At 55.5% G+C, this 23355-nt stretch overlaps 2 protein-coding genes across 2 annotated transcripts; one reads left to right on the top strand and one right to left on the bottom strand.

Annotated features, from left to right (window-relative positions):
* The first annotated feature begins 90 nt into the window (after positions 1 to 90).
* POLR2F (RNA polymerase II, I and III subunit F) lies at positions 91 to 9175 on the top strand. Its single transcript, XM_058568398.1, has 5 exons — positions 91 to 198; positions 1561 to 1630; positions 3993 to 4123; positions 8415 to 8486; positions 8994 to 9175. Exons 1-5 carry the CDS (start codon positions 179 to 181, stop codon positions 9082 to 9084), a joined length of 384 nt encoding a protein of 127 aa, XP_058424381.1. The 5' UTR covers positions 91 to 178; the 3' UTR covers positions 9085 to 9175.
* A 4638-nt stretch (positions 9176 to 13813) lies between these two features.
* SOX10 (SRY-box transcription factor 10) lies at positions 13814 to 23287 on the bottom strand. Its single transcript, XM_058568391.1, has 4 exons — positions 23128 to 23287; positions 22118 to 22632; positions 17164 to 17432; positions 13814 to 14660 (listed from the first exon to the last, which is right to left on the bottom strand). Exons 2-4 carry the CDS (start codon positions 22552 to 22554, stop codon positions 13957 to 13959), a joined length of 1410 nt encoding a protein of 469 aa, XP_058424374.1. The 5' UTR covers positions 22555 to 22632; positions 23128 to 23287; the 3' UTR covers positions 13814 to 13956.
* Between the last annotated feature and the right edge of the window lie 68 nt (positions 23288 to 23355).

Raw genomic sequence — 23355 nt, 5'->3', positions numbered from 1 at the left:
CGCGTCTCTGGGCGCATGCGCACATATATCGCTCCGGCTTGCCTCCCGGAAGTGATTGCCTCTGGGTCACGGCGCAGGCGCAGAGTAACGCGTGGCGCCGCTGGAGGAGAAGGCGCGTTGTGGACAGGTCGCTGCGTGGGTCAGAGGTGCGGACCCGCGTCGCCGCGGCGCGGGCGTCATGTCAGACAACGAGGACAAGTGAGTGCGGGAGCGAAGTGGCCTTTGCGGTGTCTCGGAAGGGGCGGCTGAGGCGGGGGCCTGGGTCAGAGGAGGCCGAGGAGCCAGGTCGAGGGGCAGTGTCTGAGGGGCTAGGGGTGCTGAGGGCCCGCGGAGCTGGAGAAGGGAAGGGCGGTGAACCGGGAGCATAGACCGGGCCAGAGGCTGGGCACAGAAAGCCCCAGGCTCGACGACCAGAAAGGATCAGTGAGAAGGGTGTCTTTCAGCAGACTTCCACTGACCCCGCCTCTGTGTCTTGTAATGGGAGTATTGAGGTGAATTAGGCGTAGCCCCTGCTCTCCAGGTGCTTCTTTTCTAGAAGAGGGGACAGGCCCGTAAACAGATAATACGGGGTCGCGTGAGATTACGTAGTAGATGTAGTATAGAGGTAATCCAGAGGAGGGTCAGGCCAGGCCTGGAGATGGTAGAGGTCTGGGAGGTGTGAAGTATCCACGTGGGAGAAGGTGGCGGCTTGTACTAGGAGTCGTGAGAAGTGGTTTTGAATTCTGGGTTTATTTTGAAGCTAGAGCCAAAAAGATTTCCTGACATGGGGGGTTGGAGGAGATAAAAATAGGGCAATCATCAGCCTAAGTATATTAATCAGAAGGAAGAAACAGGTGAGCTCATCAGGGGAGAGTCAGTAGAGAAGAGGAGATGACTGACCGTCAGAGCATTCCAACATGGAGTGCTGGTGGGGGAAAGAGGAGAAACCAGCAACGGAGGCTGAGAAGGAGCAGCCAGGGAGGTTGGGGAACACCAAGAGAGTGAGGTGTCCTTGCAGTCACATGAGGAGAGTGTACTGAGCGAGAGGGAGTGACCTAGTGTGCCAACTGACAGATCACGCCAAATGAGAACAAGAATAGGCCATTGGGTGTAGCCACGTGGAAATCATTAACGAGCTTGAAAGGAGTGGTTTTGACGGAGCTGGGGAGGTGCAAGTCTTCTTGGAGTGAGATTATGACAGAATGGGAAGAAAAGAATTGGAAACAGTGGAGGTGGATGACTCTTTCATGAATTTTGCTCTCAAGGAGAGCGTGGAAATAGGGCTCCGTGGGGAGGGAATAGAGAAATGAGTTTTGTTTATTAAGATGGGGAGATAACTACATGTTTATATGCTGATGGGAATGATCCAGTAGAGAGAGAAACAGTGATGATGAGTGAGTCCTAGCAAAATTTAGGGGCTGATGAGGAAAGGTTGAAGGAGTAAATGGAACAGAAGTTTGATTCACTCATTAAGTAGATGTTTATTGAGTGCCTCTAACATGTGGGGTGAGACACAGATCCCTGTCCTCTTGGATTCTAGTAAGTGATGCTTCAACTAACTGGCCTCTTCTTCTCGTACAGTTTTGATGGTGACGACTTTGATGATGTGGAGGAGGATGAAGGGCTAGATGACTTGGAGAAGGCCGAGGAGGTCAGTATTTAGCTGTGGGCTCCTGTGTCTGCAGCCCAAGCTGCCAGATAGCCCAGCGGTGATAATTGCCTGAATGCATCTCCCTCCTGTTCATGGTCAGGGCCCCTGCCACAAGCCCCCCCCGGTTAGAGCAGAGTTCCAGTCCTGGGTAGTGGAGAAGCCCTGCAGGTGGTCCTGAAGGCTTCTGTCCACTTGGACCACAGCCCATGGCTTCTGGGGCAATTAGTTCTCTGAGGGGTGAGCAAGTCAGTGAACACTTGTTGAATGTTTATTAGGTGCCGGGTGCTCTGCAGGGTGGGGCTACATAAGGAGCAAGGAGGAGAGTGACCTGGGATAAAGCTGGACAGGTTAGGGCCCAGATCAGGCAGGCTATTGTAGCCTAAGGGTAGCGGGAAGCCACTGACCAGTTTTGAGTCGGGGAGTGGCATGATCCAGTTTACACTTTAGAAAGAGCATTCTGGCCTCAGAATGAGGAGTGAATTGGGGAGGAGCAAGAGTAAAAGAGAGAGACCAGTTAGGGGACTTGCATAGATCTCCAGGTGAGAGACCTGTAGCTTGGACTTGGATGCTGGTAGTGTCAGTGATGAGAAAACATGAAAGAGAGATTTTGGTGGATTGGGTGTGGGGCTGAGAAAGTGGGAGATGGCAAAGATGATTCCAAGCCTTCTGGCTTGATCATTTAGGTGGATGGGTTACCAGCTTCATGAATAAAATAGGGCTTTCTGTCCTGTGTGACTGATGGAGGAAGAGGTGCTTTGTGTCTCCTGGAGAGAGAGTGATCCCTCGATTTTTTTAGTCTAGGAAGCTGAAGCTGTCTTTTTGGATTTCCTCTGTCTGCATGGCACTCTCGGGTCCCTATTCACTGAGTCAGAAACCTCCTTCTTCATCCCTCTGGTCCCTTCCATGCCTGTCCTGTTGATTCTGCCTCCTACATGTGGTTCAGCCCTGTTCCGTTTCTCCATTCCTAGTGCCGCAGTCCGGTTTAGATCTTCATTGCTCTACACCCACGTGACTGCAGAAATTGTGTTACTGGTTTTCCTGCCTTCAGTCTGCTGCGTTTGCCTTCCTGCTGCCAGAGTCATCTTTCTTACCTGCCTACCTGATCGATTACTATTGGTCTCCCTAAATGGTCTCTCTGCCTCCACCCTTGCCCCCTACAGGATATTCTCAACAGAGTATTGAGGATGATCCTTTTAAATCTTAAGTCAAACTGTGTCTCTCCTTTGCTTAGAACCCTCATCCAGTGGCTCCCCGTCTCATTCAGAGTAAATGCCAAAAAGACGTACAAGATCCTCCATGATCTGGCTGCCTGCTTCCTCTGTGACCTTACCCTTTCTAGCTTTCCCTGTCATGTCAGGCAGACCCCTGCTCAGGACCTTTGATCATGCTGTTCCCTCTTCCAGGCACACTTTTCCCTTAGATATGCACAGGACCTGCCCCTCACCTCCTTCAGGTCTTTGTCCAAGTGTCATCTCAGCGAGGCCTTCCGTGACCATCCTATTTAAAATTGCCGCATTCTCCCCCTCCTCCCACACCACCACCCTGCCACTCCCTGTCTTTTTTCTCTGTTTTTATACTACATATTTTACTTATTAATTTTGTTTATTGTTTATGTCTTCTCATCATGATGTAAGCTCTCTAGGGGGAAGAATTTTTATCTTTCTTACTGCTCTGTCTCGAGCACTTAGAACATTATCTGACATATAGTAAGCACTCAATAAATATTTGTTGATTTAATTCTTTATTATAGAATTTATTCTCCTGCCTATGATCCTATATACATCTTGTGCTGTAATTATACTCCACAGTTAGTTGTCCAAAGCTAGTACATTCTCTCTCATCCTTCTAGACAAGCTCAAGTCTCATCTCTAGACTGTCTTCCTATCCCCCGGTATGAGTTAGATGACCCCCCTTCTTAGTAACTGTGTTGCAGTATTGCACACCTTCCTAGTACCTGCTCTTTTGTTTACTCTTGTCTCCTCCCTAGACGTGAGTTCTTTGAGAGCAGAAACTCTTAGCTTTCTGTCTCAGCACCTGTCATGATGTCAGGCTCATGGCAGATGTTTAATAAGTAATTGTTAAATATATGAGTATATGTGCATGTGTGCTTGTATATTTCTGCCTTCACTCTGACTTCTTAGCTGCTTGGCCCATTGACTCAGTTACCCTATCTGAAAGATGGAGTGCTTGTTCCTCACTTCGTGCTTAGGGTGATTTTTTGCCTGTGCTCAAGGACTTCTTGGGACTGCCCCATCTCCAGGCCCTCTGCTTCTGGTGGTGATAATCATTGTCGTCATTATCCTCCCCCTCACCCCAAAAAATGCACCCTGAGATTTTCCCTCTTTTCTGTCTTGGTGTCCAGGAGGGCCAGGAGAACGTTGAGATCCTCCCCTCTGGAGAGCGACCGCAGGCCAACCAGAAGCGAATCACCACCCCATACATGACCAAGTATGAGCGAGCCCGCGTGCTGGGCACCCGAGCCCTCCAGATCGCGTGAGTGCATGCCCCTGCCCCATCTTTCCATCGGTCAGGCCACAGCAAGCCTTCGAGCTGCTGATCCAGCCCAGCCTGGCCCCTCCCTGCCCTCATGTTCTAAAAAGGGTGGTGCTGTCCCTGTGTGCCAGGCACTGCGCTAGACCCCTGCCCTCAGGGAGTTTGTGGTCCAATAGGAGAAATAGGACATGAACCTCTGAGAAGTCAAATAACAGTACATGGAAGAATAACAATAAAAATACAGAACTTGATGATTGCCTGTCAGGTTAATGAAGCAAAGAAAAACAGAGTGTGGCTTCAGAGCTCCCTGACCGTTGTGGGCCGGTTAGTTGGGGGCACTGCTGCAGCAGCCACTGGGCTTAAGGTAATTCTTGACTCGAGGTAGACTGTGGCGAGCCCAGAGGAGTGGGAGGCCCTCCAGGTAGAGGCTCCACTAGAGATGGGACAGCACAGAGCAGTTGGGGGGGTTTTGGGGATTCGAAATTTGCAACCTTTGCTTTCTCTCCCGAGTTTGGAACCAGTTGAAGAATAACAACATTCAGGAGCTAACCAGTAGACAGGTGGAGATCAAAATGTCTGATAGTTGCATTTTCAGGCAGTGCAGGGTCCAGGTGCTGTGTCTGCAGGGACAAGCCTGCCTGCTAAGGTGTGGGCATCATGGAGAACAGACTGGAAAGTGCCCTCTCTGCAGGCTGGTGGCTTTGAGAAAGCAGGGACTCTTGAAGATGCTGGGCCATGGATACCTGCTTTTCCGCTTAGTCTCCCCTGTCAGATAAGTTATTCCTCCTTCCTGGGGAGGAGGGAGTAGGGGGACAGAGAGAGGGCAAGCGTGATACTGTTACTCTAATAGAACGTCCTCTCCAGGGAAACATGAGGCTGGGGAAGTGAGCTCCCACCCCAAACTTCTTACAAGCTGGGGTGGGAAAGGGTGGGTATCTGGAGGAGGGGGTGCTCCAAGTAGGGAATAGTGTAAAATCGACTAGAAAGAAAAGCTGGGGCCAGATTTGTGGGGTCAATGCATGCTGGAGGGGCAGTGATGCTCAGTCCGTGCCTTCCCTCACTCGTTTCCAGTCAGCATTGGACTTGATCTCTTCCAGTCCTGTGGGGTAGAGATAACCACCGGCTCCACCTCATAAAGGATTTTGTAGGCAGGCAACATTGTTCCTCATCCACTCTGCAGCAGTAGACCTCTGACCAGCCTGCCTGTACTCCTTGCTGGTCTGGGTGAAATTAGAGCTGCACTCACTCTGATAATTTTAGTATCACAGGGGTCGGGGTCCTCTAGGCCCGCACCATCAATTATGGTAGCTGCTAGATACATGTGGGCAGTTAAATTTAAATGAAGTAAAATTAAATGAAAATTGTATGTTCGGCACATTTCAGATGCTTAGTAGGCACAGGTGGCTGGGGGTTACTGTAATGGATGGTGCAGGTAGAGGACAGTTCCATCTTTGCAGAGCATTCTGTGGGGCAGCGCTCGCTCGTTTCTGCTGAAAGTGACCCAGCAGAAAGAATAATTCATAAGTTATTTTTCAAGCAAATAGACTGTATGCAAGTTAAAGTCTTGCAAGTTTGAATAAGATACTGCGCTTGCACCTGTTGGGGATGTGAAGATGATAAAAGACACGATTCCCCAGGCCTCCAGGTGTTTACAGTCTGCTGGGGGAATTGCACCTGTTCACAAATACCCAGAACCTGAGGCAGATGGGACTGGTGCTTCACAAGAGGGACAAAAAAGGACAGAAGCGGGTAATAGCAGGGGTGACTGGGAGAGCCTCACGAAGGGATTAGACGTCACGCGGGGACAGAGAAAGGGTATCCCAGTTGCCAGAAACAGCACAAGGAAAGGTCCAGGTGGAGGCAAGCAAGTGTGGCTTGTGGTGGGGGAATGGCAAGTGGCTTGGGGCACAAGACTGGAAAAGGTGTCACTAGTGCCTTGAGGGACAAGTTCAGAAGATTAGCCTGCATTTGGTGGGCAGTGTGGAGCACTTAAAAGTTTGGAGGCAGACATTCAGACCACTACCAAGTCCCAGTGTCCCGCTTTTCTTTGGGAGCAAGGCTCGGTCCGGCTTATTCGGGTCTATAGTGCTCCTTTGATTAAGGGCTAGGACGCTGTCTGGCGGTTCCCCGCCTGCTGTAAGCCCTTGCTCAGCTGGGGCTGTATCTTATCCCTAGCAGTAGGCATGCGCCCCTGCACTTAGTAGGTGCTGAACAAACATTTCTTGGATAGTTTTTGGATGAAGTGTCACTCTGGTTCATTAGCACCACCTGGCGGCCACTTCCTAAGGCTCGTAGCCGTGATGTGAGACAGAGTACCTGAGGGCATGCTCATGTTCCCACATCGCATGCACATAGTAGGGCTGGGTGAGTGAATGCTCTTGAATTATTCATCTTGAAAGAAATAAGGCATATGCAGATCAGGAAAGCATTTTGCCACATCCTTTAAAGCTTTAAATTTGGGAGAAATTTAACTACTTACTGATAGAGGATATAGGGAAAGGTAAACTCTTGGTCTCTGCCCTTGGGAAATTTTTAGGCTTTTGAGAGGAACAGAAATAAAAATATTTAGTAATAAAGTTAGTAAAGTATTTGATGTAAACTGGTGGATTTCAGACTGGCTGATTACCAGAATCACCTGGGGAGCTTTGCAAATGCAGGTTCTCAGGCTCCTTCGCTAGAAAGTCTGTTCAGAAGGTCTGGGGCAGGACCTGGGAACCTGTATTTTTAGCATGCTCTCCTAGTAATTCTGATGATTCTCAGGTTTGGGATCCATTAGTGTAAACTTGAGCTGGAATCATAAAGGGTGGCTTCCTGGAGGAGGTGGGCCTACAACTGGCACTGTGCCTGGTTTGTTTTCAGAGCCTCTCTGTGGGCCAGGTGTTGTGCTGGGGCGTGTGGTCCTGGGCCACCAGGTGCTCATGGTCCATGTGAAAACTTCAGACCTGTAGTTACAGTACAGTGAGAGGGGGAAGCATATGTGAAATGAGTCAGGGCACTGAGGACTCAGCAAATGATTTCCAGAGTGGAGACGTTTGAGCCTCTCTCAGGCTGTAGGGAGAGGAGGAGCTTGTAAGAGGACACAAAGGAAACAATGGGGTATGTCCAGGGAACCAGAGTAGTTTGGTATGGCGGGAACGTGGGGTAAATATAGGCATATAGGGTGAGAAGGTGCTAGAAAGGTGAGCAGGGGCCAGACTGGGTTCTGCCTGATGGTCGTGGGGCATCATGGAAGGATTGTAAGTAAGTGAGCACCTGGCTGCAGGCCCTGTGTGAGGCTGGAAGAGCAGGACCCCCGAGGGACAGTGAGGTGAGCTGGGCCCTGAGGCAGGGCCAAGAGGTTGGGTTAGAGTGGTCAGAAGGGCCAGCCTTTGCACCTGCCCTTCCTTTTGTTCTTTTGTGCTCGAATACTCTGCCATGGCTGCTCGCCTCAGGAGTCTGTGATAGGCCTTGGGGAAGGTCCTTGGCAGTGGAGCTAACATGATGAATGTCATTTGGCCTTGTGATGAAAGCTTACACCTATCCCATTCACAATACCTTTTTTTTTTTTTAAGATTTTATTTATTTATTTTTTCCCCCCAAAGCCCCAGTAGATAGTTGTATGTCATAGCTGCACATCCTTCTAGTTGCTGTATGTGGGACGCGGCCTCAGCATGGCTGGAGAAGCGGTGCGTCGGTGCGCGCCTGGGATTCGAACCCGGGCCGCCAGCAGCTGAGCGTGCGCACTTAACCTCTAAGCCACGGGGCCGGCCCAGCACAATAGCTTTTTAAGTTTATGAATCTTCAGCTTATTAACGGGAGGTGTTATAGTACAGTGGGTGGGAACGTGCGGGGTTCCAATCTTGGCTCTGCTACTTACTGGCTGTGTGACCTTGGGCAAATTACTGACCTCTCTGTGCCTCAGTTTCCTCATCAGTAAAATGGAAATAACAATAGTTCTCACCTCAGATGAGATCATCTATGTAAAGAGCTGAGAACAGCGTAAGGCACTTGGTGTGCTCTTGCTCGTTAGCCTGTAGTGTTGTAGCTTCACCGTCGTGTAGGTGAGGCAGGGCTTTTTGTCTTCATTTTCAAATGGAGATACTGAGAAATTCAGTGTCTTGGGAGGCAAAATTTAAGTCTAGTTTACTGGCTTCCACTCGTGTACCCTCGCTGTCAGTGCCCTGAGCCATTGCTCCCCAGCCACCATGCCTGTCTGCCTCCCTGCCTAGAAGGTGACCTTCCTAGATGACGACCTGGATGCCGATTCTCCTTGTGTTTGTAGTTCCCCCAATACCTGTCCCTATACCTACAGGATGTGTGCCCCCGTGATGGTGGAGCTGGAGGGGGAGACAGATCCTTTGCTCATCGCCATGAAAGAGCTCAAGTAAGTCGCCCAGATCATGGTTCACTGCTCCAGAGCCTGGGAGGCCTCCCTTGGGTTCTCTGCTGCACATCCCGACCCCCACTTCCCTGGCTGGGGAAGTGTAGTTCTTGTTCCTTTAGATCCGTAGTTTGTTCAGGAATCAGCCTACCAGGAAGGAGGAGGGAGGGCGAGGAGGGCAGGCAAAGGGGGCGGCACTGATGAGACATGGACCTCTCCTGTCTGTCAGAACCTGCCTGTTCCTGTTGCAGATGGCCTTAGCAGCATTCCTCCACTGTTCCCCCTCCTCCCTTCAGCCATGGGGTGGCAGAGCCCTTCCAGACCCAGACCCACTCAGGGGCGCAGGAACTTGCTTCTTATTGTAATTCCTTTCCTACAGAGTACACTCATAGTCCCAAGAGGATGCTCCTAAGACTTCTCTTTCCTTGCGTTCTGCACACAATCTGTGCCTTCTGCTGTAGAGCTGAGGTTACCAGCTCTCATGCACTTGTGACTTCTCCCCTGCCACAGGGCCCGAAAGATCCCCATCATCATTCGCCGCTACCTGCCAGACGGGAGCTATGAAGACTGGGGGGTAGACGAGCTCATCATCACCGACTGAGCTGGGATCATCTTCCTGACTGCGCCTCATCCCCAGTTTCTGTTCTCACATTCTTCATGCATGTAAATAAACTAGTCAACCTTTCACCCCGCTCTGCCTCCAGCTATCCGAGATGCCCACCTGTTGCTTCCCTGTCACTGCCATACTGCCTGGAGTGTGCACCCATCTCGGTGGCCCCATGACCGTCAGCTCTTTAAGAAGCACCAGGGGCTCTTACCCCTGTGGATCCCCCGCATCCCTCCCTCCATCTCCCGGCTCACCAGAGCAAAGGCTGCTGCAGGGAGACACCTCAGCTGCCTTCCCAGCAGACAGACGAGCCTTTGTGCCCAGGGAACTGGTTGCCACGGAAACCCCCAATTTCCTTTCCAGTGGGGACTGGCTTCAGGGGCTTCTCCCTTCTCAGGAGTATCACAGAGCAGGTCTCATCAAGTCACCCATTGTTTCCTAAGGACCTGCCTCGAGCCTCTTATCGTGGGCTCAGATCCCCTTTCAGGAGCAGTGCCCCAGCAGGAAGCTTGGGGATGCAGTGATCTCCTGCCCTCCCCAAGCAGAGCCCTGCTGGATAAGTCAGCAGCTGGAGCAAGGACCGAGCACCTGCCCACCCCTGGTCCCCTCAGTCTCCACTCCTCGGGCCACTGCCCACACACTGTCCTCCGTGGCCCACCTCTCTGGTCTGCCACACCCATACCCTCTCCTTCCCACCCTCTGGAAGATGTCCTTTCCCTTCTGTGTGGGGCTTGTGATTCTCCGAGGCCTTGACTGGCATGGGTGCTGGGATGATGGTGGGCAGGGAAGCAGGGCTCCTGAGTCTAAGATGTGACCGCAGATCAGGACTGGAGCTCCCCTCCCTCTGCCCTAGGTTCTAATAGGTTCTGTTGTCTTCTCCACCCCGCTTACCCAACCTGCAGTAAGACCAATCACGGTTCCTCCCTCCCTCGGGTGACAGGGAGAGGGCGTATATAGACACCAACAGAGATAGAGGGAATATTGGCTCCCTGAATGTTCCAGCCTTGACTTCCATTCCACTGCCAGGTCCCCTTCCAGGAAGAGGAGGAGCTGGGCTTGCTGGACCTCTGCAAGAGGCAGGGTCCCTGGGGTGGTTGCACCCTGGACAGGGTGGGAGTGATGAGCATCCATAGGAATGGGAGGGGTGTTTGTTGGCCTGGAGAAGGGTTAATTCAGGGAGCAGTGGACTTCGTACCCCCTTCCACCCTCCTCCAAGCCTGTGGAATCCTTTAATCAAGTTGGGTGCTGAAATTTCAGCTCTGAAATGCCGCCTTTGTGCTGGCATCCAGGCGGCCGCCCCAGAGTGCGGGGGTCACTTTCTCGGCCCCGTTTCTCTAAATGGTCTCTTTGTTCCTGCTGGGCTGCTCAGTATCAGATGTGATTAAAGGGAGATGGGGTTTGGGCGGGGGAGGAGAGAAGGGGCTGGAGAGGCGTAGGGGTTAACCCTTAGGGGATTGGGTGTAGGAGAGGGAGAAAGGGGTGTTTTCCTTTCACCTCCCTCTTCCCATTCTGCTCCCTTTTCAGGGGTCAGTCCTTTGCTACTCAGCTGGCCAGACCTGGGCATAGTCTCTTCAATCCTCTCCAGAAACACCTGCCCCCTTCTCTCTTTACACGTGGAGCCACTACCTTACTGAGGCCCGAGCACATCCGGAACCTTAGGTCTAAGGGATGAGCACAAGCTAGGTCTTCTGACTTCTCCGGGGTCATTTGTCCTCTCGGGGGCATTTCCCCTTCTCCTGTATCCCCTGTGACATCCCAGTGGGTCTCATGAGGTGCAGGATCCTGGAGGTGGTGGTTTCATTTTGATGTAGCCCCTTCCCCCTGCCTGCTGGCTCCGTGTCCACAATCCCACTGAGAGCAGGAGCAGTGAACAGACTGGAAATGGACTAATGTCCTGCTTTTCAGTAGAGGGGAAAGGCTGGGTTGTAGCAATCATGAGCAAATAAGATTAGTACTGATTGATCCCTAACAAAATTCCAGAATAGGTTATTGCATATTTGAAAATAATAAACAGGGGATCCAGGAGCTAGCATAGGCTTTCTAAGAATGGGGCCAGATGAACCAAATTTCCTTTTTTCAATGGCTAGTGGTCTGGTAGGTCAGAGGAATGCCACAGATGGAGTGAATCTTGATGGCAGGCTTTCCATCTGGCTCTGATGGAGAAGTTTGCACTTTGTGGTGATATAATTAGATAGATTCATAATTGATTGGACAGTTTTTCCTAAGAGTGTAGATAATAGAACTGATGATGGAGAGGTATTTAGTGGTGTACACAGGGCCTGTCTCTCTTCATTCAACCTTTTTTATTAGTGACTTGAATGAGGATATTCAAGTTTGCGGATACATAAAGCTCAGAAGGAGAGCTAATAAGTTGGATTCAGAATTCCAAAAGATTTAATACAGGTGAGGAAATGGTCAAATCCAACAAGATGAAATCTGTTAAAGATCAGTATAAAATCCTGCATTTATCTACAACACAACAAAATAAACAAAACACCAGAAAACAGCTTATATACAGTTTAGGGTGATCTGACTTGGCAGAGATATCGTCTACAAGAGCAGGGGTTTGCAGTTACCACTAAGCTTCATGGCAGCCAGCAGTGTTGGCGAGGTTGCCTGAAGAGCCCACGTGATGCAGCTTCCAGATGGGAGTTTGGCCACCCTGGAGGACGCGGCTGGTTCTTGGTGCTCCCCACTCCACCCCACCCCACCCCAGGTCCTGACTAGGAAGTGAGGGGTGGGAGCCCACAGATAGAAGAAACAGGTAAGGGAGCTGGCAATGCTGATCTGGGAGCAGTGAAGGAGGCATCACTTCAGATTAAAAGCATAAGTAGGGCTGGCAAACGATGGGCAGGTGGAAGAGATGATGGTTAAGAGCACGAGCTTTGGCATCAGAGCTGGCTTTGAATTCCGGCACCAGCACTTAGCATCAACCTGTGAAAGCGTCACTTCCCCATCTGGAAATTGGGGCTGACGGTCTGACCCACTCCCTCACAGGCCTGATGACATGAAGCCCTTGGCCAGGGAGCACTCGGTACATGGCAGCTATTACTGTTATTATGAGCCGGGTATAAGGAAGGATGTCCAACAACCAGAGCCGTCCATCCATGGAGATTTACCCTGTCCCTGAGGTGGACTGGCCTGTGGCCCCTGAATGCAGGTTGGAGTTCTGCCTAGGAAAGAGCTCTTGGGGAGGAAGCAATGAAGGATTAGATTGCTCGTCTGTCATCCTTGCTTTACACCTAGACACTGGCAGCTGCTCTGAGGTCTCAGCTAGATCCTGGAGTGGACCAGTCCCTTGAACTCTTTGCAAGGTCCCCTCTCTGCTGGGCAAGCACAGGGGCTGCTTGAAAGGCGCTCTCACTGAGTTCCCGCTTGGCAGCGAGTGGCCCACCTGCGGTGTGGGCACACAGTGGGGGAGGGAGCTGCCATCTGAGGCCTCACTCATGAGCACAGACTGACCGCACTGCGATGCCAGTTGTCCTAACCCACTGCATCGCCTCCACCTTCTTAGGGGAGAGAGGAGACCTTTGGATTATCTATCCTTTGCATTCCCCCCCTAGCTACTTCCAGAAAGTGTTTGAGGAAGCACAGGTACAGGGATAAGAGACCAAGAGACAGGCCAGGTCAGGCCCACCAAGTGGTAACTGGAATCTTTAATTTTATTATGTGGAATGCTTAATGCAGAGTTAGTAGGGGCTGAAGTAGCTAGGGGAGGGAGAGGGGAGAGGGAGCTACCGAGATAAATAAGAGGGGGGCAGTAATGAGTTACATGTGGGTTGAGGGGGATGCAGAACAGGAAAATAGGGGCAGAATAGAGCTACATACTTTATTCAGATACCACTGGGAGGCAAAGGGCGAAAGGCCAGGGCAGAATGTACATGTCAGGAGTTTAGTGTCTTCAGCCTGCTGCCAGCAACCTGGGGGCTGGGCCCTGTGTGTCCTCCTGGAGCCGAGGGTTTGGGCCTGAGCAGCTATAACTCTCTGAGAAGCCCAAGGGGCTGGGGCTGACAGAGCAGGGGCCACAGAGCCTGGTGAGGGGAGAGGGAGTTGGCCAGGATCCTGGGAGAAAGGCTCTGTGAATTGTCTCCGAATCCTTTCCCGGAGCCCCTGCCTCCTTGCTTCCTGGGATGCCCCTCTAGGTCTGGGAGGTTGTAGTGGAGTAAGACAGGGGCTCTCTTTCTCAATAAGACAAAGAATGAGGTTATTGGCACAGAATTGGTCCTGGGGCCCCTGTGCCAATTCCTTCCTGTGTTCAGGAGGAGAGGGGGCACTGAGGGGATGAGGAGACCTCCTTCTGAGCCCCCACCCCACCCCACGCCCCCCGAAGCTGTTCAAAGCTGTCCTCAGCCCCCGAGGGCCAGACATAGCCCACTCCAGGCACTGATGCAGGTCTCTGGTTGGCCTTGCTCTTAGGCACATGGCACAGGTGGCACGATTTTGTCAGACCCCTCATTCTCCACGAGAGAGCAGACAAGGGCACAGGAGTGGCAAGGCCTCCGATTCCCATCCGACCCTGGATGCTTTCCCCTCCTCCCAGAGGAGGGTGAGCGGGTCCTTCTCAGGTCCTGGGATCGAGGGTCATTCCTGGGGATTAGGTACAGCCCCTCATCTTTCAGTCTAGGGGCAACAGTCAACCTCCTCCTCCTCTGCCCAGCCTAGTAGCTCAGGGCTTTGCCTGGGTTGGAGCCTGGATAGGATGGGTTGGGGTCATCAAAGGCAGAAAGCCTTCCCTCAGCTGTCAGCCTCTGCAGCCTCCTCCACAGCCACCACCAGGCCTGAGATGGGCGAGGAACAGGGCGCAAGGGCTGGGGGGAGGGATGCGCTACCCAGAGGGGCCAGGGGGCAGTGGTGGCAGGGCCCCCTTTAAGGCCGGGACAGCGTCGTATATACTGGCTGCTCCCAGTGTGTAGGGCTGTGGGACTGGGGCCCTGAGGGGCTGGGATCAGAGATGGCCGTGTAGAGGGGCCGCTGTGAGGGCCCCATGTAGGAGAAGGCCGAGTAGAGGCCAGAGGCCTGGCCCGAATGGCCATAATAGGGTCCTGAGGGCTGATGGTCAGAGTAGTCAAACTGGGGGCGGGAGATGGAGGGGAAGGCGGAGCCATAGTGGGGCAGACTGAGGGAGGTGTAGGCGATCTGCGAGGTGGACGGCTGCTCGGGGTAGTGTGGGGGACCCTGGGGCCCCGCGGTCTCCGTTTTCACCTGGGCTTTGGCATCTACCCCAGGTGGTGAGACTGTGGGCAGAGCCACGCCTGGCGGCTTGGAGATCCAGGCGGAGTGTCCACTAGCCACAGCCAGGGCGCTGCCCAGCCCATAGCCAGCTGCTGAGTAGCTGCCCACGTGGCCTGGGTGCCCATTGGGTGGCAGGTACTGGTCCAACTCAGCCACATCAAAGGTCTCCATGTTGGACATTACCTCGTGGCTGATCTCACCGATGTCTACGTTGCCGAAGTCGATGTGAGGCTTCCCACCCTCCCCCATGGAGCGCCCATCCCGCTTGGGGTCTGCCTTGCCCGACTGCAGCTCTGTCTTTGGGGTGGTTGGAGGAGTGGGTGGGCCGTGGCTCTGACCTGGGTGGAAGGGAGACAGAGAGAAAGCGGGAAACAAAGTCAGAGGCTTCTGGATTCTGATAGTTCACCTTCAGACAAGAGGCCCCCAGGAGCCTAAGGGCTGATCACTGTGTGACCTTGTAAGTTTTACATGTTTGGGCAGCCCAAGTTGGCATTCATTTACATAATGGTCTTGGGTTGGTTTCCAGTTGTTTATGAAATTCCCAAATCTTAGGGATGGGTCCTGCCTCCCACTCAGAGCAGGACTTTCCTCTGTCACCCACCTCCTGGAGAGGCCTGCTTCATTTTGAAAAATCTTTCCTGTTGGAAAGTTCTTCCCCACATCAGCTGACGTTGGCTTCCCTCCCTGCTCCCGCTGTTCCCTCCCACTGACCCAAGGGGCTCTGGCCCTTTGGTCTGCACTCGCTTGCTCTCTCTGCAGCGCACACTCGGCCTCTGCTGGCTGCTTTTGCCGACATCGCCCACCCTCATCACTCTTAACTCCTCTGTTTCACTTTTGCTGGCTTGCCTGTGCCCTCTCTGGCCCTGGCCCCTGAACAGCCGTGTGTCCCCTCCAACCCCATCCCTCCTCCCAAGGCCAGCTCAAGTGCCCCTTACTCCAGGAAACGTTCCCTCTGACCCAGCCCCACTGGTCATGCCCTCAGTGCCCACCACACTGTGCTGTGCTGCCTGCACTCTTGTTCCTCTAGCTGCTTCTCCCGCTCATTCGGGAGAGCTCTCAGATAACTGACTTGCTCCACCCCTGTTCCTTTGTCTGTCTACTTTCTCATTCACATATTCATTCAGCAAACACTTAGGGGGCACTGCTAAGTGCCAGGCACCGTGCCAGGTGCAGGGCATACAAACACAAATAAAATGGGTCCCTGTCTTCACAAGCCCATAGTCTTGGGGGAGATCCAGAGACCCACACATGACTAGAGGGCAGCATCAGAAGTGCTGTGATGACGGGATATACAGAGGGCTCAGGAGAGCAGCGGAGGAAGCCACCCACCCTGCCCTGGGGACTTGGGGAAGGTCTCACTGAGGACGGGGAACTGAGCTGGGCCTTAAAGGCTGAGAAAAAGCCACACCCATGGTTATATTCTGAGGTGGTGGTTCTGTACATGGTCCAGGGTCTTCTGGTGTGTGTGTGTCTGTCTGTGTGTCTGTGTGTGCCTGAATCTCTGAAGGTGAGGCGTACATGTGTTGGGGGTGGGAGGGCTGGACTGGGGATCCCATCAAAGAGAACAGTCCATGGTCCCTGAGACCAGGAGCTTCTTGAGGGCAGGGCTGTGCCTCCTTCATCAGACCAGAGGCAATGCCGAGTTCTGCACTGGCCAAGTGCGCTGGATTTTGGTTCAAATCCTGGCTCTGTCACTTACTGTGTGACCCTGGGCAAACCCCTGTCTTCTCTTAACCAGTTTCCTTATCAGTAAAACAGACACTACCAAGCAGCTCAGACATGGCCTCCTTCTGGAAGCCTTCCTTGACCAGAGTCTGGCAGGTAGCTGGATATTTTTGGAGACCTGACTGGATGAACAGGTAGATGACTTCTCTCTAGAGGTCATGCCCGCTCTGGGTCTCACACGGGCTTTGTGTGCACTTGCTTCTTCCTGTACTTAGTTCACTTGTTTTCATCCCTGCTCCTGCCCCTAGACCTTGGGCTCCTGAGACCAGGGACCACAGCTTCTCGTTTGTGCCCCTGGTGTCTGCTCCCAGGCCTGGCACAAAGGAGGGCTTGGGGCATGTCTCCTGAAGGCAGAGCTCTGCTCACCAAGACCGCCCATGTGCCCGACCCATGCCTGGCATTCTGTATGTTATGAACACAAGCAAGGCAGCTGTGGTACCAGCAGAGGCCCCGGAGCCGCAATGCCTGGGCTCCGCCCTCAGCTGTGTGGCAAGTTACTCTTGTTTTTCTCATCCATAAAATAACAGTAACTTGCCACACAGCTGAGGTCCAAGACCCGGCAGCGTGGCTGCCTCATCACAGTGGAGAGTGATGGACTGAGTGAATACACATACCGCAGTTAGCACCCGGCACACAGCAGGTGCTCAATTAACGAGTGAAACAAGATGCTGTGTGTCTGGCCCATCCATGGCGTGTGCTCAACATCACATGCCGTGTCTCCCCCATCAGAGCAGGAGGTGGGAAAGAGATCTCTCCTCCATCTGATCTCTCATTTCTCAAAGTCATCCTGTCCCCACTTTCCTTGTTGCAACTCACCCCCTGGCCTCCATGGCCTCCTTCACTGGCCTCTTCACCCAGCAGCAGTGCCCCCTGCCATCAGCTGCAGCCATCTTGCCCAGCCACCTCCCCTGGCACCTGAGTCCCCACTGAGCTCCCTCTGGGCCCCTGGACCCCAGCTAGGGTAACTGCACAGCCTGGCGAGCCCTTCCCAGAGCCTAGGATGGTTGTGGGGTGTCAGGGGCTCATGCCATCCAGCCTTCACCTCTTCCACTGCCCAGGCTCCCCTCACCCACAACTCCTCCTCAGTCCCCCACCAGCTCCCGGCCCAGTGCTCACCTGAGGGGTGCTCAGGGTTCCCGTCTGACATCGGGGAGCCCTCTCCCGGGTGCCGGTGGTCCAAGTGGGCGCTCTTGTAGTGGGCCTGGATGGCGGCAGTGCCGCCCTGCTCGGCCTCCCCGCCGGGGCACTCTGCCTCCCCCTGGGCCGCCTTCCCGTTCTTCCGCCTCCGCGGTTGGTACTTGTAGTCCGGGTGGTCCTTCTTGTGCTGCATCCGGAGCCGCTCGGCCTCCTCAATGAAGGGGCGCTTGTCACTCTCGTTCAGCAGCCTGGGGTGGGGCAGTTGGGGAGACAGCAGAGGGGCCAGCGTGAGTGTCTGCCCTGGAAGAAATGAGGCCGGGGATGGGGAGCCCAATGGGCAGGGCCTGGGGTGGGGGCTTGCCCTTTGGTTTATGGACTGGAAGATGCGAGGCCCAAGGAACAATGGCCTCAGAGGGCTGTGATCTCTGCCTTCACATCTCTCGGGGGCTGGGGTGTGAAGGAGTCAGCTTGTTGCTCCTGGCAGCCCCTGAGAATGGAGTTAGAAGTAGGAATAGCGCTTATGAGGGGCACAGAGCTTCCTTCAGTTCAAGGAAGGAAAAACTTTCTCATCAAAACTGTCTGCAAGTAGAGCTGGCTGCCTTGTTAAGGGGTGAGCTCCCTGGGACTGGGGGTGTGCAAACAAAGAAGTGGCATGGTAAGGGAGAAGAGCCCAGTCTCTGCTACTTACTAGCTGTGTGACCGTGGGCAAGTCACTTCTCTGAGCCTTAGTTTCCTCACTATAAAACGAGGATGGTAATACCTACTTCCCTGGCTGTGGGACTGGCCAGGGTAATGGATGGAAGCGCTTTGCACCAGGCCTGGGGATGGGGGCGGGCGCCTTGAGAAATAGGGGCTATTCTGATGCTGCTTGGGGGGAGGTCGGACAGGAGGACCTGGGGTGGGCCCCCTCAACTCGGGAATACTGATTTTGTGAATTCCAGCCTGGTGGGACCAGGGGAGCAAGATGTGAATCTCCTTCTCTGTGTGGGCACTGCCTCCTGGGGCAATCATAGCTCCTTGTCCAGGGGGTGACAGAGGGTAGAGGAAGCTGGATGCTCTTCCCAGACCCTGGGACAGGGCAGACAGACCCTCTCTGCAGGCCCTGAGACCAGCCAGCGGAGGGAAGCCGTGAAGGCAGTGCCTTTGCCCACCCAGCTCCAGCCTTAGGGCAGGGCTGGAGCGAGGGAGGGGGGTGTTCAAGTCTTGGCTGCCCCAGGGTGAGGAGGGAAGGACGAGGTACCTTGTAGAGGGGGCTGAGGGGAAAGAACACAGATTTGCAGAATCCTAGACATAAGGGACTCTGTGGGAGCAGCTCTGTCCCTCTGCCCAAAGGGCTTCTCTCTCCAGCTGCCCCTGCCCCCAGTGGGCGCCCTCTTCTCCCAGTCAGCAGAAGGCCGAGCCCTCCCTGCCCGGGATAGGAGGGGGTGGTCACACCAGGCACCTCCTAGCTGGCAGCAGCATTCCTCTGCGGCTTAGCCTCCCCCGCTGCCCCCGCCCCCAAGGCCGCCCAAGTCCAGCCCTGGCCCAGCTTTCTCTGAGGGTCCCTCTAGCTGAGTGATGGGATGGAGACCCCAGAGCAGGACCTTGGGGGTCAGGGCATGGGATGCTTCCTCCCCCCAGCCATGCCCCTCACCCAGGCCACTGTGCTTAGGGGATTTGGTGGAGCAGCCCTGAAGGGGTGTGTGTGTGTGTGTGTGTGTGTGTGTGTGTAACTGCACATGAGGGCACAGAGCAGGCTCAGCCAGCCGTGGGCCTCAGCACAGAGGCTCCTGGGATGGCTGGGGACACTGAGTCTCTCTCCTACCCAAACCTTCTCTGTCTAGCTGCAACCGGGTGTGAATGAGCAAGAAAATGGCAGGGGGCGCAGAGCGGGGACACAGACCAGAAGAGAGGGAAGATTCCAACGTTGTACTCCATGTCGCCTCCATGTCGCCTCCCGTCTAGTTCACAGCAGTACCCTAACCTCGACAGAAACCTAAGCCCAGTGCGGGTGGGGGGCCACCACCAGCCCTGACCCCAGCCCTAACCTCAGCCTGGTCCCTCACAGGGTGCAGACAGCCAACCCCACCTCCAGTCCCAACCCCAGCCTCATCCAGACCAACCTCAGCTCTGTTCAGGCACTCTCCTAACCCCAGACCCATCGTGCCCCACCATGTAGCCCAATCTCAAATTTAATCTTGACTCCACCACCAGCCCTCACTCAACATTGTCCCCCGCCTCCCCCAATGTCACCACAGCTCTAACTGCAAACCTAATCCTCATTTGCACCTTCACTTCGCCTCTGTCCTCCAGGTCATCTTTAAGGTTTGCAATAGGGGCGGGGAGAGGGTAGGCTGGTTCCCCACCCAAACTGGAAGCCCTAACTGGGGGGCTCCCAAGGTGGGGCACTGGCTGCTGCTCCATCTCCTCCTCCTGTCAGCGAAGGGGCCTGGGGGGCCCAGGGGTCAGGAGAGGCTTCAGCCTGTGACCCCCTTTAGTCTCTTGGTTCTAGTTATTCTCTCCAGGCAGGTCAACCCACATCCCACCAACAACATATGATCAGCATCTAACAGTCATTCCCAGGCAGGCACCGGAGGTTTGTGTGACAGTTGGAGCACACAGCCACTTAGGAGCCAGGACCTGGACGCTGGTGTGTCTGACCCCAACCTACTTCCAGCACCCCACACGGTCTGTCTGCACATCTTTCTCTTTTCAGGTCTAGGGCCTCTGTTTTCCAGTTCTGCCTAAGCATTCCCCTTCCTGATGGGCTGGCAGTCATGAGCCTGGGGGACTTCAGGAGGAGCCCTGGAGAGACTGGCCAGCCCAGCCAGCCCATATCCAGATGCCTCTCAGGGCCGCCACCCAGGATCCAGGTGGCCCGCCCACCTGGTGGCAGAGCCTTTGATCCTTGCCATTGCCTGCCACTCTCCTCCCCTGGGGTTGGGTCCTGAGAAAGTGTCTGCTTTCCTGACTGCCCCACCCCAGGTTGGCCCCTGGGGGGCACCCTGGGTCCCTGTGCACACAGCTTGAGTGGTGGCCAGGAACAAGTCCTCCCGAGGGAGCCCAAGGACAGGGCTCTGGACTGGGGGAAGAGGGACAGGGACTGTTTGGAGGGTCCAATCTTAAATCCTGGGCAATAGGAGGTGGTGGGATGCTCTCATTGGGCTTGAGCTGTGGCCTGCTTATGATCCCCAGGGCCTGCTTTGTCTGCCCTTCTGTCTCCTTGCTGCTTGTCTGTCTCTTACTTGCTCTTCTCTATCCCACGGCACCAAGGGTACTGGCCTGGGGTGAGCCCTACTTGGGTGTGCGTAGACCTTGGGCAGAGCTTTGACCTCTGCTCCTGGCAGAGCTGGACTCTCTGGGTCCACGCAGCAGGCTGCCCAATGAGCCTGGGGCCTGCCCAGGATGAGCAGAATGCTGAGGGCTGGGACGGGGAGGGGAAGGGGCACCAGGCCTTCAGCAAACACATGGCAAGGATGGGGCCAGGGGGCTGGATGTGAATCCCTCTTGGTCTCTTGGGGGCCCTCCTGCTCCTTCCACCACCCTAAGCTTTTGGCCTTCTAGACCCAATCTCCACTGTGCCGGGGGGCCGGCAAGTGGAGGGAGGCAGGCTCCTCGGATAAAGCCCAAACTTGCTGAAACCCCAGATGTGCCTCACTTCTGCTCTCCTTTTCTCTGTCCCCACCCTCACAACCTCCTGACCAGGCCTTAGAGTGAAGGGGTGACCCACTGCAGTCACCAAGGATGGTGTGGGGAAGACCACTGGATGAAGACTCAGGAGACCTGGGTCCTGGCCCTGGCTCTGCCACCAGCTGTTACATGGCCTTTGTGCCCCTTTGCCTTTCTGGGCTACCTCTTGGGCAACCTAATGGGGAATCAGGTGACCTCTGCAGGCTCACATCTCCGGGAGCCCCTGTTCTCTGTGGGAGCTGCCCAAGACTCCAGGGGTGGGAGGTCACCCTGCTCTACATATTCTGAAGGGGGCCAGGCCGAGCCCCAAATCTGAGGCAAGGGTAGCAGACTTACCCCTTGGGGAGATGTTTTCCCCAGAGGTTTGGGCTGGTCCCAGGGAACCTGGGGCTCTGAGGGACCCTGGTAGGAAGGGGGCCCAGCTTTCCTCCCTGCCCGGGTACTCAGCTCCAGCTCCCAGGCTGCCGGGGCAGGAGGTTACTCAGTGCTGGGTGGGGCCCTGGAAAGGAAGATGGCGCCGGACTGGGAGAGGGAGGGAGACAGAGAGACAAGCCTGGCAGCAATGGGACAGGGTGGGAGGGGGAGGCTTCTTTCTGTGCGTCCCCTTCCCTGGGGGTTGAAGAAGGCTCTGCTTGAAGTAGGGTGGGGTCAGGAAGGCACAGTGAAGGCAGCTGGGATAGGACAGGATCCTCAGGCAGGTCTCCATCCCTCACTCTTTCAAAAACTCCTGTCTGAATTCCTTGTTTCCCTTGAACTGCCCCCAGTTCTCCATCTGGCTGCCTCAGTTTCCCTGCCTCTCCAGCCAGGCCTTCCGTTCTTTTCCAGGCGTTTCCCCGCATCCCCCTGACCACTGGAACTGGTGGCAGTGGCACCCGTGAGTGTGCGTGCCTGTGGGAAAGCGGTTAGTGAAGGCCCGTGGTGTGGCCCACGCCTGCGCCATCCTTCCCTCTCTCCCGCCCTCACTGCTCCAGGAAGAAGCCCAGGCCCTACCGCCTGCCACCGACAGAATTCCAACCACGAGGGGGCGCCTTCCAGCCCGCTGCCCCGGGTCCGGAGCCGGGCCTAGGCCGCTGGAGTTCTGAGCCAGCACAACCCCATGGGGCACCTGTGGGGGAGGGCGGGCCCGCTGCCCCCACCTGGTCTCCAGTTCTATCAAGGAGGTGGCTGCTCCCAGGACAAGGGCCCAGGCAGTGCCGGTCTAGCCTGAATGCACCCCAGCTAGAGGGCCCGCGGGGGCTCCCCGGCGGCGGGTCGGGGCGCTCACCTCCAGAGCTTGCCCAGCGTCTTGCTGAGCTCGGCGTTGTGCAGGTGCGGGTACTGGTCGGCAAGCTTCCTGCGCGCCGCCTGCGCCCACACCATGAAGGCGTTCATGGGCCGCTTGACGTGCGGTTTGCTCTTGCTGGCGCCGTTGACGCGCACGGGCATGGGCACCAGCGTCCAGTCGTAGCCGCTCAGCACCTGGCTGACGGCCTCGCGGATGCACACGGGGAACTTGTCATCGTCCGCCTCGCCGTCCTGCTGCTCCTTCTTGACCTTGCCCAGCTCGCCGGGCCCCGGGCTGGCTCGCAGGCCCGATCCGCCGCCGCCGCCGCCGCCGCCGTCGGGCCCCAGCGAGGGCGCGCTCCCCGGGGACAGGCAGCGGGGCTCCTCGGAGCCCACGGGGCTCAGCTCCACCTCGGAGAGGTCCTGCTCCTCCGCCATGTCGCCCCCGGCCGCCGCCGCCTCGGCCGCCTCCCCGGGGCCCACTGCCGGGGTCCTCGCGAAGAGTCCAACGCCCACCTGGACGGGAAGGAGGGCGCGATGGAGCGGCCGTGCGCGCAGCCCCGAGGGCGGCCCGGGACGCGACGCGGGCACAGCCCCGAGGTGGCGCCCGCCCGGCTCCCCCTAGACCCGTTGCAGCCCCTGGGGCCCGCGCACATGCCAGACCCTGGCTCGGCCTCCTAGCTCCCGCCTCCGTGTCTTCCCACCACCTGGTCCCAACCGTCTCTTGGTGTGGGTGGGTTTGGGTTTTTTTAAACCTCCTTTTGGGTGGAGGTTTGTTGATGGAAAGGAAGAAAAACGGACTCTTTATTCTGCTCTAATCCTGGCTCCTGGAATTTCCCACCTTTTCTCTCACCTTTCTGTCTTCCCTCCCGCCTGCCCCTGACGGGTCTAGAGGAGCGGGGTTGGGGGCAGATGTGGTGTCAGCCTCTCTCCACCCCACGCCCCACAGCAGGGTCCAGGCCTGGGCCCGGGGAAGGGAGGAGCGGAGGAGCGGGCTGCGCACTCACTCACCTCCTCGGACCTCTCCTCCAGTCTGGGACTCGTCCTTAGGAAGTGGAAAACCGTGTCCCAAGGTGTGCGGTCCAGCTCGGGGCTGGGGGGTGACGCTGGTGGATTGGGAGGGAGGGGCTGGGGGGCCCTGAGCCTCAGGCCACGGCCTCGTCAGGACGGAGCCTGAATCCTCACCACCAACCACCCTGGCTGGACAGCCTGAGACTGACTGAGCGCTGAGCTGCTGCC

The sequence above is a fragment of the Diceros bicornis genome, chromosome 25 (genome assembly GCF_020826845.1).
Source record: "Diceros bicornis minor isolate mBicDic1 chromosome 25, mDicBic1.mat.cur, whole genome shotgun sequence".
Lineage (NCBI taxonomy): Eukaryota > Metazoa > Chordata > Mammalia > Perissodactyla > Rhinocerotidae > Diceros > Diceros bicornis.
This window is presented reverse-complemented; position numbering and strand designations above follow the sequence as displayed.